Raw genomic sequence first — 16994 nt, forward strand, 5'->3', positions numbered from 1 at the left:
CCAATTCTGTGTGGCTGACTCGCTCACGTCTTTGTTACAACTGAATAGTTCATCAAGAAAGTTATTTGTATTCTACTTCCTTCAATGTATAAAGAGACAGTGGTATTCAAAATGTAAAAAAGTGAAAACAAGTTGCCTCCTTCCAGAATATTTTGCATTCCTATCTATGATTAGACTCAAAAATCCAGTGTAGCTCAGTGAAGACAACCACTATTTGAAAAGTTTTTCAAACTGCATATTCATTTCTTTATGTCCACTCTTCAAAAAATAAGCACAACATACAGCACACATATCATGAGAAACAGCCATGAAAATGGCTCTTATGGCTCTTGTAATGCTTAGCCCTGCAATGTGTGGTGGACACTATTCAGCACACAGCCCTTTACTGGCTCAATAAATGTATCATTGCGGATATTATTTTCCTACAGCTGAAGAACAGATAACATTTATCCTATACAATTTTTGTGAATTATGAATTATTTCCAAACTAAGCAACAATAACCAACTCAGTATGAGCCAAATTCTTCTTTCTCACCACTCTCAATTAATTCCTTGAAACTCCTAAGCTTGGAATAGAAGCATCAAGCTGAATATGTTTGCAATAAAAGTATTAAAAATACCTGGGAGAAAGCCTGTTTTTCCATCATAAAAGCTAAGCTGTCAGACAGACAAGTTCATTTTCAGCATCCATCACCCATTATACACTTAATTTTATTCTTTTTTCCTATCTCCCTACCTTGACTCCCTATCTACCTAAGAATAATGTAATAGAGATGCTGTGTTCATAAACAGCACCCTGACTTTTCAGCTGAATTCCAATCCACAGCGTTGTTTTATGTTTATTCCTTAATTCAGCCTCTCAGAACATCTTCAGTCAAGCATTGTGTAGGTATTACAACAAAGAGGCTAACAGATAGCAAGAGCGTCTGTCGCAATGCTGATGAATTTGCTTGTTTACAATATGGGGAAAAAATGGAACTGCACAGCCAAAAAATAAAAATAAAAAATAAAAGAAATTTAAGGGTCACAAAACTGTACAATATTCAAGTACACAGCTTCTAAGAGAAGACATTTTTTGACTTATTTTCCCACTCAGCTATTGATTTTTGTAATACCAGAGCCTGCAGCACAGAACAGGGAGACCAGAGCTTTCACTTCAGATGTTTAATCTGTGTGTTAAAATGCCTGAGGTTGGGTCTAGCTCCTGGGAATCCCCGAACATTCAGACTCCCTGGTGTTAATGGGAAGGGGTTAAAGTTTCTGAAAAATAATGCATAGAGCCTGCATGAAATGCCTTCTCCAGGAATTGCAGAGGATCCCTAAGCACATCTGCAACCCCATTCCCGTTCTCAATTTTGCTTCTCTAAATAGGAGGCTTGGGAATCAGACTGCTCAGTTGACTTGGAAAGGTTGGCAATGAAGGACAGAAATAGTGGCCCTTTTTTTCTCTTCCACAGAATAACCTAGTGGTTTAAACGTAATTGATAAAACAGAAGATCTGTGGCTGACTTCTACTCAGCTGAGAAAATTCAAATATTTTAAATGAGAGCATGAAGATAACAGAAGTAAGGGATTAATGTTCCCATCTAAGTTGTTACTATGAACTAGAAAAGAGCACAAGGTTTAACTGATAGACCTCAGTTACAGCAAGAAACACCTCAACTATTCAGAAATACATTCTAAATGTAAGAACAGTAAAGGACTTCAGACAATTTAGATGGATTAAGAGTTCTCATTGCAGAACAAAACAAACACCTAGCAGACACATGCTCAGAAGCATATCCCAGCCTTGGGACAGAGATTTGAACTAGACAAGCACTTGAGCCCTGTTTTTCCTACTCCCTATAAAACACATCACAGTGATTTATAGCACCAGAAGGACAACCAAGAAAACAACGAGCTCTTTAGCTCACCATCCTGTGAAGAAAAGTGCTGTCCTTTGATTCCAGCTCTCAACACTGAATGTGTACTTCATTCATGATCCCTTAATTCAAAATACATATGGAGAACCTGAGAAAATGACCTACATATACCTCTCTGACATTGCATCCACTAGATCAGGCTACAAAATTTCTTAAGCAGTCATGAGAAACTCTGTATAACCTCTCGAGAGCTTAGACCAAACTGTACTTAATCTAGGCGTCTCCACAATCCAGCATTCTCAGAAATCAGGAAATCTGAATCAAATTCTCATCTCCTGTCAAGGTATTTTAATGTTCATAATGACCATAAATATAGCCTATTATACTTAAGAGCAGGCATATCCACATCATACAATTCCAAAGCATCTCTTATCTTGATTTCTGTTATAAAGTTATGATAACAATGAGAACACTTTACTCCTACAAATGCAGGAAATCTAATTCAGTCTCTCTTTCTAATCAATCTTTATGAAGTTATTTATAACAAAGGCAACAGAATTATTTAAATCAGGCTTTAATGATTCACCCTGATTTTTTTAACTAGTAATAAAATTCAGAATTGTTGCCTTATTTATGAACACTTTCTAGCTTGCCATTAGAACTAGACATATTTCTCTGAAGTAGCTTAGTCTATTGCCCAGCATACGTAACTGAGAGTAGAAGAATATCATTCCCCACATTCACAGACAATATACTGAAAAACATTTAAACAATTTATCCTGATTCTGTAACTCCATTTGTTGATACAAAACTGAGGCACTCGAGCAAAAATTGCTGAACAGTTCATGTGGACACCTGTAGCACTAAAAGAGGTGTGTTGGCATTTGTATGAAAAAAAAAAAAAAAATATGAAAAAAAATATACAACCCTTTATATGATAGAAATAAAATATGCTTGTGGATATTGGTACTAGCAAACAATAAAACTGTGTTGGGTCACTATAACATTGCACACACGTTAGTAAAGGTAACTTGCCATGTAGTGTGCAAGCCAATTTTGAAAGTAGTTTTCTCAAATTAGTATGCTTCTATGTTATCCACAAAAAATGGATTAAAAAACATGAGAGAGACAGAAAAGTTCTAATGCTGCTCCTTTAGTCCAATATAACTGTTTGCATTACGGCTCAGCACCAAGGGACATTAAGTACATGCCCAGAATTACGCAAAACACTGAAAGGCTACAGTATTATTTTGAAAGCTTTGCAACACCAAGTTTAACTACACTTGAAATGTTCACATATATAAAAACAATACTTCCAAATAGAACATTTGAGGATAATAAAATGAGACAATGAGAGAAACCATGTTTTTTCCTTCTATTCTGAAAAGCTGTAAAGTATTGAAGAATAAAGTTCTACAGGTATACATAGTAACAGAATCACAGGAGACTATTTGAGAGCTGAAAACCCCACAAAGACGGCTAAAAACTTCAGCTGCTGTATCCACCTAAATCATTTTATATGCATTCCAACAAATATTTGTTTCTTTTCCTAGTGTACCAGATATGAAAAATGACCCATTTTTTTCCAGTGTTGCATCTTCCCTTTTTGTGGATCTTAAAAGCTGCCTTCTATCTGCATTTCCAGTTTGCTTTTGATAAGTTTTTTCAAAACATCTAACTCCTTCACCTGCATGAATACCCTGAGATTAAGTTCTCAGCAGATCTTGTTTGCATGCACACTTAATTTGCCACTGACCTCAATGTAGAAATAATATTGTACCCACCACACCTAGCTATAGACGCAAGTTCCCCTACGTTTACACACACATCATAAGAATTGCTCTGGTTTCCTTGGGTTGATTAGGGGACTAGAAACCTGAATATTAGATGGAAAAATAAAATTAGATGTAATGATCCAATTTGTGCTTCTACTTAGACCTCTATAAATCAAGAGTAATTCCACTGACTCGAGTGGAATAACTAGGAATAAGATCTGCTACATGCTTCTGGATTTTCTCCTGCTAAGACAAACAAAGGAATAGAATTACTTACGACCTTCTTCAAAGACACCTCCTGATCCTAAGAATCTTACTGGATTTGTTCACACAAGCATCAGTCAGCTACTTTTTTTTTATGTATTTGCCAAGGTTTTTAAATTAATAAAGAAACCCAAGCACGAAGTAGTGTTCTTTTGGAAGTAGAGTACATGATAAATTTAGTGTATCTATTGAATTATCAAGTAAATAGTTAATGAATACAAAGATCTTTAAGAAACTAAACAACTTCCCTGCACAGATCTCTCAAAGAACGAAATGGAAACAGTATACAAAACCAAGCATACTTAAAGCCTTACAAAATGTTATGTGTGAAGCAAAATGATGATGTAATTTACTGACTGTCAGCAGTTTCATGGGCATAAGAGAAGCCACTCCATATTGCCTCTGTTAAGCATCCATTCCTGTGGTTTTTTGTTATTTAGAAAACTAGTTATATACACAAAACATATAAATCAAGCTTGCCTTTGATGTTAGTATAGCCTAAAAGAACTTCATCTTGACTTTGAGAATGTAAGCAGGAAAAGCAATAAATAACTTTCTATAGAAACTGACAAGTTTGAACCTCTTTACATTATAAAATGGTGGGAACAATCAAATACATTAATCTTTACAACAGAAGATACTACAGATTACAATGTACTTCATAAATGTCAGTCTCAGGAATAGCAGCAGCAAAACCCACCACAAGCACGATGCTTCTCAATACAGTCTTTAGTTCTACTTCCATAAGTCTGCTGTTTTGCTGATCACTGTTTGGGACCATTTGGGCATCATTTTTTAACAAAACAAATAACTAAGTGGTTCCTACCTGGTATAGCTGGTAAGACTCCAGACTGTAATATTGCTGATCCCTAAAGAAAACAGAAAATTTTAGAATGAAAATCTTTACATGCAATAGAAATTTTACGAAGTATAGGAAGAATGGAAGAGAAAACACTTCACCGTTGCAAAGGCTTAACACATGCTGTTCAAATCCAGAACACACACAAAAGTGTTCACACCTGAAGGTGCTTAGAACAGAAATAATTTGTGAAACCCTCATGTACTAGTAAAAAGCAAACTAACTTTGCTTTGGTTGCTTTACAACTGCTGCAGCAAGCTCAATGAGGCTTAGCACAATTGAATCAGTCCTGAACCGAACTACAAAAAGCAAAAAAATTTGGTATTCAGACACAGCTAGCACTGAGTTGGAGTAACAGATTAATGAATTAACAGATTAATTAAGGCCATGTCTATATTAGCTTAAAGTGGTAGGTGCTGTGAGCAGACCAAAGTTGGGTGTGCTTGTCCCAGCTGCATAAAACCAGCATATTTTATTTTGGAGCTCAGATCAATTTCAGACTGCCTACAAATTCCACCAGAGACATCAAGGTCTTTCTAGAAAAGCTTTGGGCCATCTCAGCTACTTCACATTACTGGTATCGTGGTGGTACAATGGCAGCTGAGGCACATCAAAGCAGGCAGCCTGAGTACCAGTGCCCATCCACACCCAACAGTAAGCACCAAAATATGCAGGCCAGATTTTTCTCAGCTACTCTACGTCATTTAAAGATGATCTGGAGGATGCTCTGGCACTTTGATCTCCAGACAGCATCAAGGCTGCTCCTGCACTAAAACATCAAGGTAGGCTGTGAAGCCAGCCCACTCTATGCTGCGGATCACCACTCTGCCAAGGAGATCTCTTTTACTTCTGGGATATTGGCAAGAGCAATAATTCATCATCGCGATCTATTCTTTTTGATTAATAAATGCTCTTTTGGACTTCGAAGTGGAGAAACACTATATGCTTCCTAGAGCTGAGCAGTAACACTGCTTAATTCCAAAGCAGTAAAATTTTGTTTTATGTTAACACCTGGATTCGGTTCTCTTAATCTAAACACACAGACTTTCCTGTGACCTCTGATATGTTTCCTGTGCTTTCCTATGAACTGGTAGCTTTTGAGAAGCTATCAGGACTTTATATGTACTACTTATCTTCACCTCTGTACAAGCACTGTGTTAACTTTCCCAAAATTTCCCAACAGAAAACAAAATAGTTTATTTATGTACTAAAAAGTTCAAGCCATACTAATTCCTGCACAAGGTCGTCTTAGAGCAAACATATTAAGATGTAAAGCTTATTACATAATGCATTGCTTAATTCAGAACAAGGTGACACCACTGAACAGCAAGATGGAAGGAATAGAATTTCACAGTATTCATTCCACCTGAAAAAAAATAAAAATAAAAATCTAAGCACAGAAATTCCCAGAAGAAATACTTTGTGAAATTATGTGTCAGGATGCTTTCAAGTGGTAATGTAGCTTCTGATTCAAGAATCAGAGATTATTTTCCTGATGGTATATTAATCACTTTAAGGCTTCCTTTCGTTTACTACTTCAAAAACTCTTTTTCTGAGCTGCCTTCCATTTTTCAGAAACTATAAATGTGACATACAAGAAAAACTGTCAGAGTTAGCAACTCTATCCAACTTCACTTAATGCAAGTGGAAAGACTCTTTGGCTTTGATGGAACTTGCACTGAAGTGGAAAAAGATTAGAAAAGATTACTGTGATTCTGCTTCACACAATAAAATACACATTAAAAGAGCTTCATTGGACCATTGGGGGTGTAAGGATTTTTTTGAATGCCATTTTGATATCCGCAACACAAAACAGCCTGGAATAGTAGCATAGCACACATCAGACAACAGACCAGCCTGATCCTATTGCAGACATGGAATCTCCACCCTCAGCGTTTATGCAGCTTTTATGCTAGCAGTATGTTTTAACATAAGAGACACTGAATGTGAGCAACTGTTTAGAGTGGAAAGGGGGTGGAGGGATCAGAAACATAGCCCAGATTTCATTTCTGAAACAACAACAAAAAAATCATCCTGCAGTATTTTGGAAAAAAAAATATAAAAAATAATTAAAAAATAATAATAATTTAACCATATGGAATGGTTTTTGTTCCTATAGTTACTGTGTGCCATCACAGAAGATGCTGCTTTCAGCAGGAGAGTATGCATACTTATCTGCTCAGGTAACATACAGAAGACTTTGTAATCCAATGTGAGTAATATCGTGTATATTTAGGTAACATAATATTTTTCTGTTACAATAGAATTTCTACATTTTTTGTCTCTGTTTTTTATATCAGACTTCAAAAATACATTTCTCCTGTCTCCAATAATTTATTATGGGTATATTAATATAGAATACAGAAAAAAAAAAACTGACTTTTTTTGTGTCTGTGGATGTAAAACAGATTATGTTGTCTTGAAGGTAATACCTGCTAGTTTAGTTAAAGAAATAGAAAGTGGCAGGCTGCAGTGTTGAAATGCATAAAATTCAAATCTTGCTAATAAGAAAGGATCTCACAACTTTCTTGCAACTTTTTGCTTTTACAAAGGAGTATTTTTGTAACTTGGGGGGTAGGGGAGAACCATATGTTTATCATTTCACAAAGTCAACCACAAATTGTTTGGAGAGGGGGAAAAAGTCTTTATCTTCCTCCCTTTTTCCTCTAGACTCATTATCTGCACAGCCTTGCTGTCATTCAGGGCTTGTGCTTGATGCATGAAACTAGATAGCAAGTCTGAAAATATTTTTAACTCTTTTCCCATAAATGCATTGCACATCAGAATATCATAAAATATGGTAAAAACATGGATAGAAATAAAGGATAGAAAGAAGAAAACCTGCAAGGAGATGGAGAGCTCTTTAAAGAAAGAAGGTACTTTGAGTCTTTGTTTATTCTTTGAGCCTCCCAGAGAGGAGAACTCTTTCAGCATTACAGCTCTTACAAACAACAGTGATGCAAAGAAACAAATATTTTTACTAGAATTGGTTTTCTCCTCAATTTATAGCAAAGTTATTATTTGCAAAATAGCACTGCCTCCTACTTGCTAACTATCGCTTTTCCCCCTTTAAGTCCAAATTGTAACTACTTGATTTACTTGCAAATTAAGTTTTGCCCTTTTTCCCTCCTCTCAACATTGAGTAAGTATAGTACTTCTGCAAGAAACAGAAGGATTGAAAAGTTAGCAATGCTGAATGTTTCAGCTGCAGAAACTTTGATTTTTAACTCACATTAAGCAGCACAATGCCAAACAAAATAAAAAAATCAACATGAAGTTCAGACCTCTGAATGTGAGTGCAGCATTCAAACCATCATTTTCTATTTATTCTGCACATCATATATCATATGGAAATCGCCAAAAATTAAAGAGATGTCACCTTGTTAACATATGTACAGTTTGTTCAACAATGGAGTCTTATTTCATGACTGGAATTCCTACTCACTCTTAGAAAATAAATTCTAAATAGTTTTTCATAAGAATGTATGGGTTAGGTGGGTAAGATAAGAAAACTGATGAAGACTAGACAAATAATACCAAACAAATATACCTTCAAACTCATTATTACAAGATTAGATCACACCTGACAAAAAGATGCAAAAGGGCTGGCAGAAGTTAGATGTGTGAAATTTCATCAGATATGGGACACTGATAAAATATTGTTGGAATTATAGTGAATAGATGGAAGACAACAAATAAACAGAAGAATCAGATGTGATTAGATTTTAAAAAAAAAAAGTCAAAGATAATAACAAAAAATAAAAGCAATCTTTTGTTATCAAGTGATTTTTCCAGACTATAAAGTTGTTGTTTTCATTTCATTTCACTGCATTTATTCTATTATTTCTGCAACTACGAGGCCTCCTGTCACAATCCTTAATAAGAGAGAAACTCCACTAACTTACAGTGGCTGCTGCTGAGGCAACCCAGTAGAAAGAATGAGATTAGCGACTTAAAAGTTTTTTTTCATTCTACATAACAAAGACAAAACATGCTTTGGTCTGTAGGAAACAAAAAAAAATAAATTATTATGGCATAACGTACAGGTGTAAGTGCATGGTTTTCAAATGCAGAGTATAATACAGAACTCAAACTACCATTAAGCCAAAGAAGAAAATGAGTAAGTGACCTCACTCAGATAACATGCTTTTGTTATGCCTGATATGATATTCAGACAATAATTAATGATGAGAGTATCTAAATCCTGGAAATCTACTGCTACTTGTAAAATAATTTAGGTTAAACATCATTCTAATGTGGATTCTTTTATCTGTGACCCACGAGCTGAGTGCTGAAATATGTGATGCATGGTTGTTAGTTCAAACAACCTCACCACTACAACACCCACAGTAAACGGATATGTACCACTTGTATATCACACATCATGAACTACATGTCCAGGGCTATTTTAACTCTGGTAGTGATCTGGCTGCTGTCAGATGACATTCATTTTTGATGTTCTGCTTCCAAATAACTTGGGTAGGGTTCAATGATAGATGTTAAGAGAACCACTAGTTTGATACGCTGGATCATTATTCATAGACTAGCTCTGTTGCCCTAAACAGCTGAACAGAATCTAAGCTTTGGCATTTATTTGTGTGTGTGTGTGTGTGCAAATAACCATCACAATTATTTTTACAATCAAAAATCGATTATTTTTTCTTATGCATATTTGATATATCTCTCTCCTTTTTTCTTTGTTTTTTGTTTCATTTGATTTTATTCAAAGTTTGATTCACTTTAAATTCCATGAAATACATGTTTTTCTAAATCAGTCCTCATTTAAAAAAAAAAAAAAAAAAAAAAAAACAGACACAAATACTGTCCCATTTAAAGAGCAACACGTCTACATTTCTCTACATACACAAATCACTCTTAAGGCTAATTCCTCCTACTACTGGCTCTGAGGGTATAAAACACATATTCTCAAAGAGCCAAAAGATTTTTGTTTCATATTTTTAAACATGGCTGATAAAAAAGGAGAAAGCCATGCTTCCAAGAAAGAGTAGATCAGCTTCTGTAGTTTGCTATGCTGAGCTGGTCTCCATCGTCACTGGCAAGAGAAATGAAATGCCATTTGCCTGATTACTGTCAACATTTCAGACACACCTCATCAGCCACAGCTTATGTCATTCCCTTTGTGTATCTTTGGAACTAAAGCTTTGCTTTCAGCTCATCTAAGTTTTTTATAGCTCCGTTATTCTGAACCTAGTAAGAGCTAGATGTACAACGGTTTAAGTGTCATTTGCATTTGTTTATGCATATCTATGAAGCTTTGCCACAGCCTGGATCCTCAGACTGGAAGAAAGGCTCAACATAAATGAGAAGACCCCATCTTCTTTTTTGGAAAGAGGAAGCAGTGATAGGAGCAATTATCTGCACTCAGATTTTTATCCTGCACATATCAAAAATACACTCATAATTGGAGAAGATGGATTGCAACACTGTCCAGCTGCTTACTCTTCAGGAAGATTATGACCTAGATTTTTTCCTCTTCTCCCTCCCCCTACTTTTGAAGCCACTGTGCTTTATCAATGCCATGCAAAACATCCAGTTATTTAATAGAAGACCATCAAAATCATGACTCAGAATCCATGGGATGGTCACTGAAAAGAGAAAAACGAAGCAGACTTCCCTAACAATGAACATTCTCATGCCTGCTGTATACAGCTGATGGCCCTTCATCGGTATCCCTGTGGTTGCTTCAAATAATTTGTATGTAGAAGGAGGCAGCAGGTTGCAGTTATGTTTATGACTATAGCATCTTGAGCTGTGGGCAACTTCAAAAAGGAAGCAAAGGATTCAATGGGAAATCCTGAGTGAGGATTTTGAAATTAGCATTACAAAAATACAAAATTCTAAACTGCTTTTAGAAAATGGAAAAGAAAATGCCTCGAACGTGTCCAAAGTTCTGCAAAGCTCAAATACTTCAGCAAAAATAAATCAGTTCCTAATGAAACTCACAGCTAATGTACTTTTGTCATGAGGATTAAAGGCTATGACTTATTCTTGGAGCAAATCAAAAGAAAAGTTTAAAGCTGAAATGCCTAGGCTGCCACGGGGAAAAAAAAAAAAAAAAAAAAAAAGAGTTCCCAGGAAAGGTCAATAAATATGGACATGTGGAGCAACCTTTAAAGGTCATCTGCTTTGCTGGGCTGTTTCACAATGCCCAGCAGTTGATCAGGTTCTGAACAGACAATACAAAATTATTAAACTCTACAGTCTTTCGTAACAACTCCAAATGAAACAGAAACTCCGGACCATGGCATGCTTCAGGTGCAGGGCTCCAATTTCAGCCACAAACTTCTGATTACTCAGCTTCATCTGTCGCAAGCCAACTGCTGGCTTACGGAAGGATTGCTGAAGTCAGTTCAGAAACATCTCAGTTTGCTCAGCCAAACCTAAACATCAGCTATTTTCTGGAGCATGAAGCTGATGATTTTAGTGGCACCAGCAAGCAGTGCCCTGTGTCACATTAAAATGTGCCTCCTAAAACCTGCGGAATAGTCACAGCCCAACTAACCCACAGGTTAGAGATGTTGTTTAAACCAAAAGAGATGAAAAAGAATTAAAAGTATCGTTTAGTGCTAGTCTAGATCTGTGTGCTGTTCTTATATTTTTACAGAGGAACGCTTCAGTGGTGACTTCAAACTACTGTGCCAGTCACAGGCCTTTGTTGAGAGGGGCCCTCTGGTTCTTGCTGTGGGCCGTGAGCCATTTGCCAGAATACGACCACTGACATCATACTGCAGCTCTGAAAATGACACACTACAAGATCATAGAATATCCCAAGTTGGAAGGGACCCACAAGGATCATCAAGTCCAACTCCTGGCTCCACACAGGACCACCCAAAAATTCAACCACATGTCTGCGAGCGTTGTCCAAATCCTTCTTGAACTCCAGCACCTTGGGGCCATGACCACTGCCCTGGGGAGCCTGTTCCTGTGCCTGACCACCCTCTGGGTGCAGAACCTTTCCCTTAAAGCCAGCCTGACCCTCTCCTGTCCCACCTCCATGCCATTCCCTCGGTTCCTGTCACTGTCCCCAGAGACCAGAGCTCAGCGCCTGCCCCTCCGCTCCCCTAGTGAGGGAGCTGCAGGCCGCCATGAGGCCCACGAAAGTACTGTCGCCAGCATGCAACAGTCCAGCAGGACAACATAAACAATCCTTCTCTTTATTATCCTCTGTTCGCTTAAGACAGTAAGAAAGCCTGGGCTGAGCCTTCTGCCATGGCTGCCACAAAAGCCAGTACCTGGACCCAGCTGCCCAGCTTCCACCCGACATGAAAGCCTTTTCCAGCCAGTGGCCATAGCCCCTAATTTCAGATTGTAGAGTCTGGGTTGCAATGCTGAAGGGTCAAATTTCGTGCCCTGCTACCGATATGGTACTGGCACGAGGAAGCTGACACAGCAACAAGTAATGTGGTTTGTTCTTGTTTTGGTATTCAAAAATGGACCTAGAATTAGTATATACCAAAGAGTCACACTAGTCCTGTGCCAAACTGGACTGTAATGCAATTAATTACATGGTCACATATCATCTTTTCCATGGGACATCTGCCCCATTCACTGCCTAAGAGAGACACGTGTTGGTAAAATCAAGACAGCAGGAGCAACTGTAAATCTGTCAATTCCTTAACAGTAAAGGGTTTAGCTTTTCAACCTAAATAACTTCCTTTTAACATCACACATTACATGCAAAAGTGTTTAGGCAGAATGCTAAAGGAGACAGCTATGTAATCCCAACCAATACATATAAAATAGCTGGTGTAAACACATCAGTGAAGTTTGTGTCTGTTTCCAGGCACTAACACAAGCCAAGCTTGCATATTTCTAAGCTAGACCAAAAAAAGTCAAGGGCACAAATATCTGACACAAACCAATAAAGCTCACCCTGAGCAGAGTATGAAGGCACACAACACTAAACCATCAGAAATGGTCCTAGCACCAGTATCAGCTAGACATTTTTCCATGCTTGTGGTTACAGAGAAATGTCCCAAACCACAACAGATTTTGAGATGTAAAGACATTCCACCACCTCCCTCAAACAGAGATTCAGGGTATTTTTAGTCTTACATTTTTGAACTAATTTCATAAGGAGGTATATTTTTAAGGTTTATTTTTCTTATAGTACTTAAAAAAAAAAAAAAAAAAAAAAAAAAAAAAAAGCTATGTTGGTTCCAGATGATTGAATTCCCCTGGGAATTTGATCCATCTGTCCTTAACCACAGGGAAAAAATCAGCACTGATTTCTATGCAGGTAGAAGCACTTCTTTCTCTCAGGGAGCTGTTACAAGGATGGGTACGGTACAGTGACAAGCTGAAGAGAGAGATACTGCAGTAGCAAATCCTCAAGGTGGATCTATATAAGCCACTCCAGTCAGAAGGTGGACACTAATGATTATGAGTATTCCAGAACATAGGATCTCATCTAAGCTTCATGACAGACCTCACACCACAAAGACATTGGATTATGATCAGGACACCTTTCACCTCAGAGGACGGCTTTCATAGCAGGAGCTATGGCCAGGCTGAAGAATTCAACCAGCCAGAAGAAATGGCTAAGCAAGAGACAGCAAATTGCCTCTAAAATAATTTTTGTTCTCTGTATGTGAGAAACATGCCAAGAATTGATGCAGGAGTTAGAAAGCAGGAACTAAAAACAATTCTTCATAAGAAATAAAAACACCATATGCAAATGTCATAAGGTATATTCATCAAACACAACAACTGGGGCATAGTACTTATCACCTCATTTCAGAGCACAGAACCCTGAACAAATACACCTATGAGCCGATGCTAGATATAGAATAAAATGCATTATTATCAGTCTTTACTGCCTCATCTTTCACCATTGCATAAAATCATTCTGCCATTCAGGACAAGAAAGACTCCTTACACAATTGCCAATAAAATAAACCATCAAGTACATTCAAGCTCTGAAATGGTAACTTTTTTTCTCCAGCTATGAGATTCCTCTCAAGAAACATTCAGATCTAAGATTCAGGGCAGATACTCCTGATATAGTCTTAAATTCAGCATATAATATATTCCTAAGGCCAAAATAAATACAGCAAATTCTTCCAGGCAGTAAAAATCAGGTACGTTGCCTTCCCCCTGACTTCTCAGCTGAGCTGTGGTGATTCAGAGTAGCAGAAGACCTGTTCTGGAATTTTATAAAAAAGAACAATTTTTAATTTAAGCATAAGACACTCAGCAGTTTTTCTAACTTGTGATAGTTTTGTCAACTTTTTAGGGATGTTTTCATAATAACATTACATTCCCTTTTCCCCTTTCAGAGCCTTGCTCAGCCAGCGTCTTGTTAGTTAAGCCACTCTCCTAAGCTACATACAGAAACTCCAGCTGTGATGGTTAAGCAAAAGAGTTCAAATATGTATTTGTTCTGACTGTTGAAGGCTCAGCAGTGCACCCACAGCATTGCTTTAACCATTCACACTGTCACGGGTGAACATGAGTGCTGTTATTTGTAACACAGCTGAATTATAGTGTGTACAGTAACTTCAGCCATGCAGAAAGACAGAATGTGTTTCTCTTTTAGAAGTGGTAAGGACTTTATGAATGGATGGATGTTTATGAACAATAGAAATCAACATGGCTATAGGAGGTTACATATTGGTATCACATCTATCTTACAAAAAAAAAAGAAAGAAAAACACCTATGTTAACATGAAAAGATTATTTCAAAAAGGATTCAGTTCTGATGACGGGGCTTGGGGGGAATTTTCTATTTATGCAAAAAAAAAAATAATCATATATATTTATATATATTATATACATACATATATATGTATATAATAGAGACTGGCACTTCTAAAGTCCTATCAAGTATAATAGACAGAAAGTCATACACACAAAGTCAAACACTTCCCTGTATTCCAGTTTAAATTCCATATATTCTAATTTCCAACAGGGGGTAGCATTACACTACTGCAAGAATATTTTATATTTAAAATACACTCAATTTCCCTGCATTTGCTGGTCTGAGCTTCCTTGTACAACAGATGCGTTAAATTCCACTCATTCTGTACCAAATGAAATCCACTCAGGGTAGAGACTCAGACAAAACTACTGTACCACTGAAAATAAGCCCCAGATGGGGCCCAAGTAGGTCCAAGTAAAAGCAGATTTTACTGCTCAGATAATAAGCAGTTTGGTTTCCTAACCCCATTCTTCTTGCTCTGTATGTAAAAGACACAGAAGAGGCAGGGTGTACACAGACAGGATGCAGCACCTCACACGATCCATCTCTTTCGTATTTTAAAGTTCACAAGATTAACAGTTCCACCACTGTGGATATCAGTAGCACAGAAACACCTGTGAAATGTGGACAGCTTGACAAACGGCAAGTGTTTTTCTACATTTTCTTACAATAGCACATCCCAGAAATAACTGAGCTCTGATGCAGCAGGAACACTATCCCATTTCAAGATTTTAAAAGTCAATACGAAAGCACTGCTTAGCAGGAAGCTTGCAGCAACTGAACATAAATGCAAAGGACAGGCATTAACATGCACACACAAAGGGATTCAGATATTCTTGCCTTCTCAATTAGGAAAGGGTGCCTTATGGCAAATTTACACAGGAAGAGGTGTATAAAACAAAAGCTCTAATAATTCATTCAACTCTTGACCCAGAACCATTCCTTCTCTGATGAGGAAGGGGGATGACTTCAGCCAAAATGTGTAAGAGACATTTTACATGTTTCAAAGGAGTTCTTATGCAACTGTACTGAGAAGCATTCTAACTCACCACAACTATGCTTGTTAAAAAGTTCCCGATTAGCAGAAAATTAATTCCACATATTATACAAAAATGCAGAAGGTTTTCCTTTTACACAGCTTTCTGCTTGCAACAAGACTGTAAAACCAAGTCATCTGTCCTTGAAGAAAATAAAGGGAACTCATGGATTCAACTACACCACCACAGCTACAGTGAAAAATGATAAACAAAGAAGGGCTGAAATATGGAAATATCTCAATGGCTAGCAAAGTAAAATCTCAAACATTTATGACAAATTAAACCTATGTCTACTGATTCTTAGAGATGAAGAAAGTTTATTTTAAGCTGTAATTACCATTTTGAAATGTTCACCTAGGGACTGCCCTAAGAAAGCTCTGCTGCTTCTTCCACTTCCCTCAAAGTGTTCGACAGTGAGAGCTTAGCTTGTACTTGCACTAAAAATACACTTGGGCCTGTTCTGTAGGCAAAGGAACCATGCCAAGTTGCATTAGACTAGCTATTTGATTCCTTCCTCCCAGCCCATTCCACATAAAGACATGAAGAAAAGAATCCTTGCTATAACCTGTGCATCCTGCTCCACACAAAGAGAGAACTAGAGTGGGCTTAATTATGAACCTATGAAGAATAAAGATTAAAGCCTTGCATACCATCTTTGCATTCATTTTCCTTCTTTTTCAATTGCAATCCCACATTTATAGCTAAGGTTAGTCAACTTCTGCCAGAAAAATGATTAACAAGATAATCAGTGATCAACACTAGAAAGAAATGGATGGAACTAAAAGGACAAACAAGGGAGCGAAAGCTCAAAATAGTAAGATTAAGACAAGCCCAGCCATCACTGAAATTATGGTTTGTCAAAGGTAATGAAACTATAATTAAACTGCACAGCTTCAAAGGATACAGATACTTAACTATGCATGGGGGCTGCTCACAGGCTTTTCCTACATCGGAAAGCACTGCTATAAATTATTAGGTATAATTATTTCTGTAGCTTTCCAAAGCTTTCTATAGCAGTTATCTCCATAGCACATGTGTTCTGCTTAACTTTCAGTCTCAAGGAACGAGTTGAATTTGCAAACTTCATCTGGAAAAGTTTTGCCAGTGCTGCAGAGGATTCAGGTATACAGTTATGAGCCCTGATATAGCCCACTTAACATTTCTCTGTCCTTGCAATAAACCAGCTCTGGAAAAGGTTTATATTTCCTTAATATTTTCCGGTCTTGAATTTCTTGTGCATTCAAAATTGCTTCCAATCAGCATTGAATTAGCAGAGGATTCCACAGAATCCAAACTACTACAAAGGATGTGGCTAGGGGAGAAGGAACACGGCCAAAGCTCATGTCCCACTGATTCCCAGCTGTTGAAACAGTCATTTCAGTTGACTGACAGCTGGCTGCTGCAGTTTATGCTGCGAATAGCGTGATATCCTCATGTGACAAGACTTAGGAGCACAAAGTCCCTTTCAAAGCCCCT

The 16994-nt window shown here is 37.3% G+C and overlaps 1 protein-coding gene across 3 annotated transcripts in view; it reads right to left on the reverse strand.

Annotated features, from left to right (window-relative positions):
• The window catches only part of DOK7 (docking protein 7), a 65832-nt gene that overhangs the window by 11288 nt on the left and 37550 nt on the right, over positions 1-16994 (reverse strand). For all 3 annotated transcript variants that reach the window (XM_040555672.1, XM_040555670.1, XM_040555671.1), the window contains one exon: positions 4728-4770. In XM_040555672.1, coding sequence (XP_040411606.1) covers positions 4728-4770 — 43 coding nt within the window. The remainder of the gene's footprint in view (positions 1-4727; positions 4771-16994) is intronic.

Source organism: Cygnus olor, chromosome 4, assembly GCF_009769625.2.
Source record: "Cygnus olor isolate bCygOlo1 chromosome 4, bCygOlo1.pri.v2, whole genome shotgun sequence".
Taxonomy (NCBI): Eukaryota; Metazoa; Chordata; class Aves; order Anseriformes; family Anatidae; genus Cygnus; species Cygnus olor.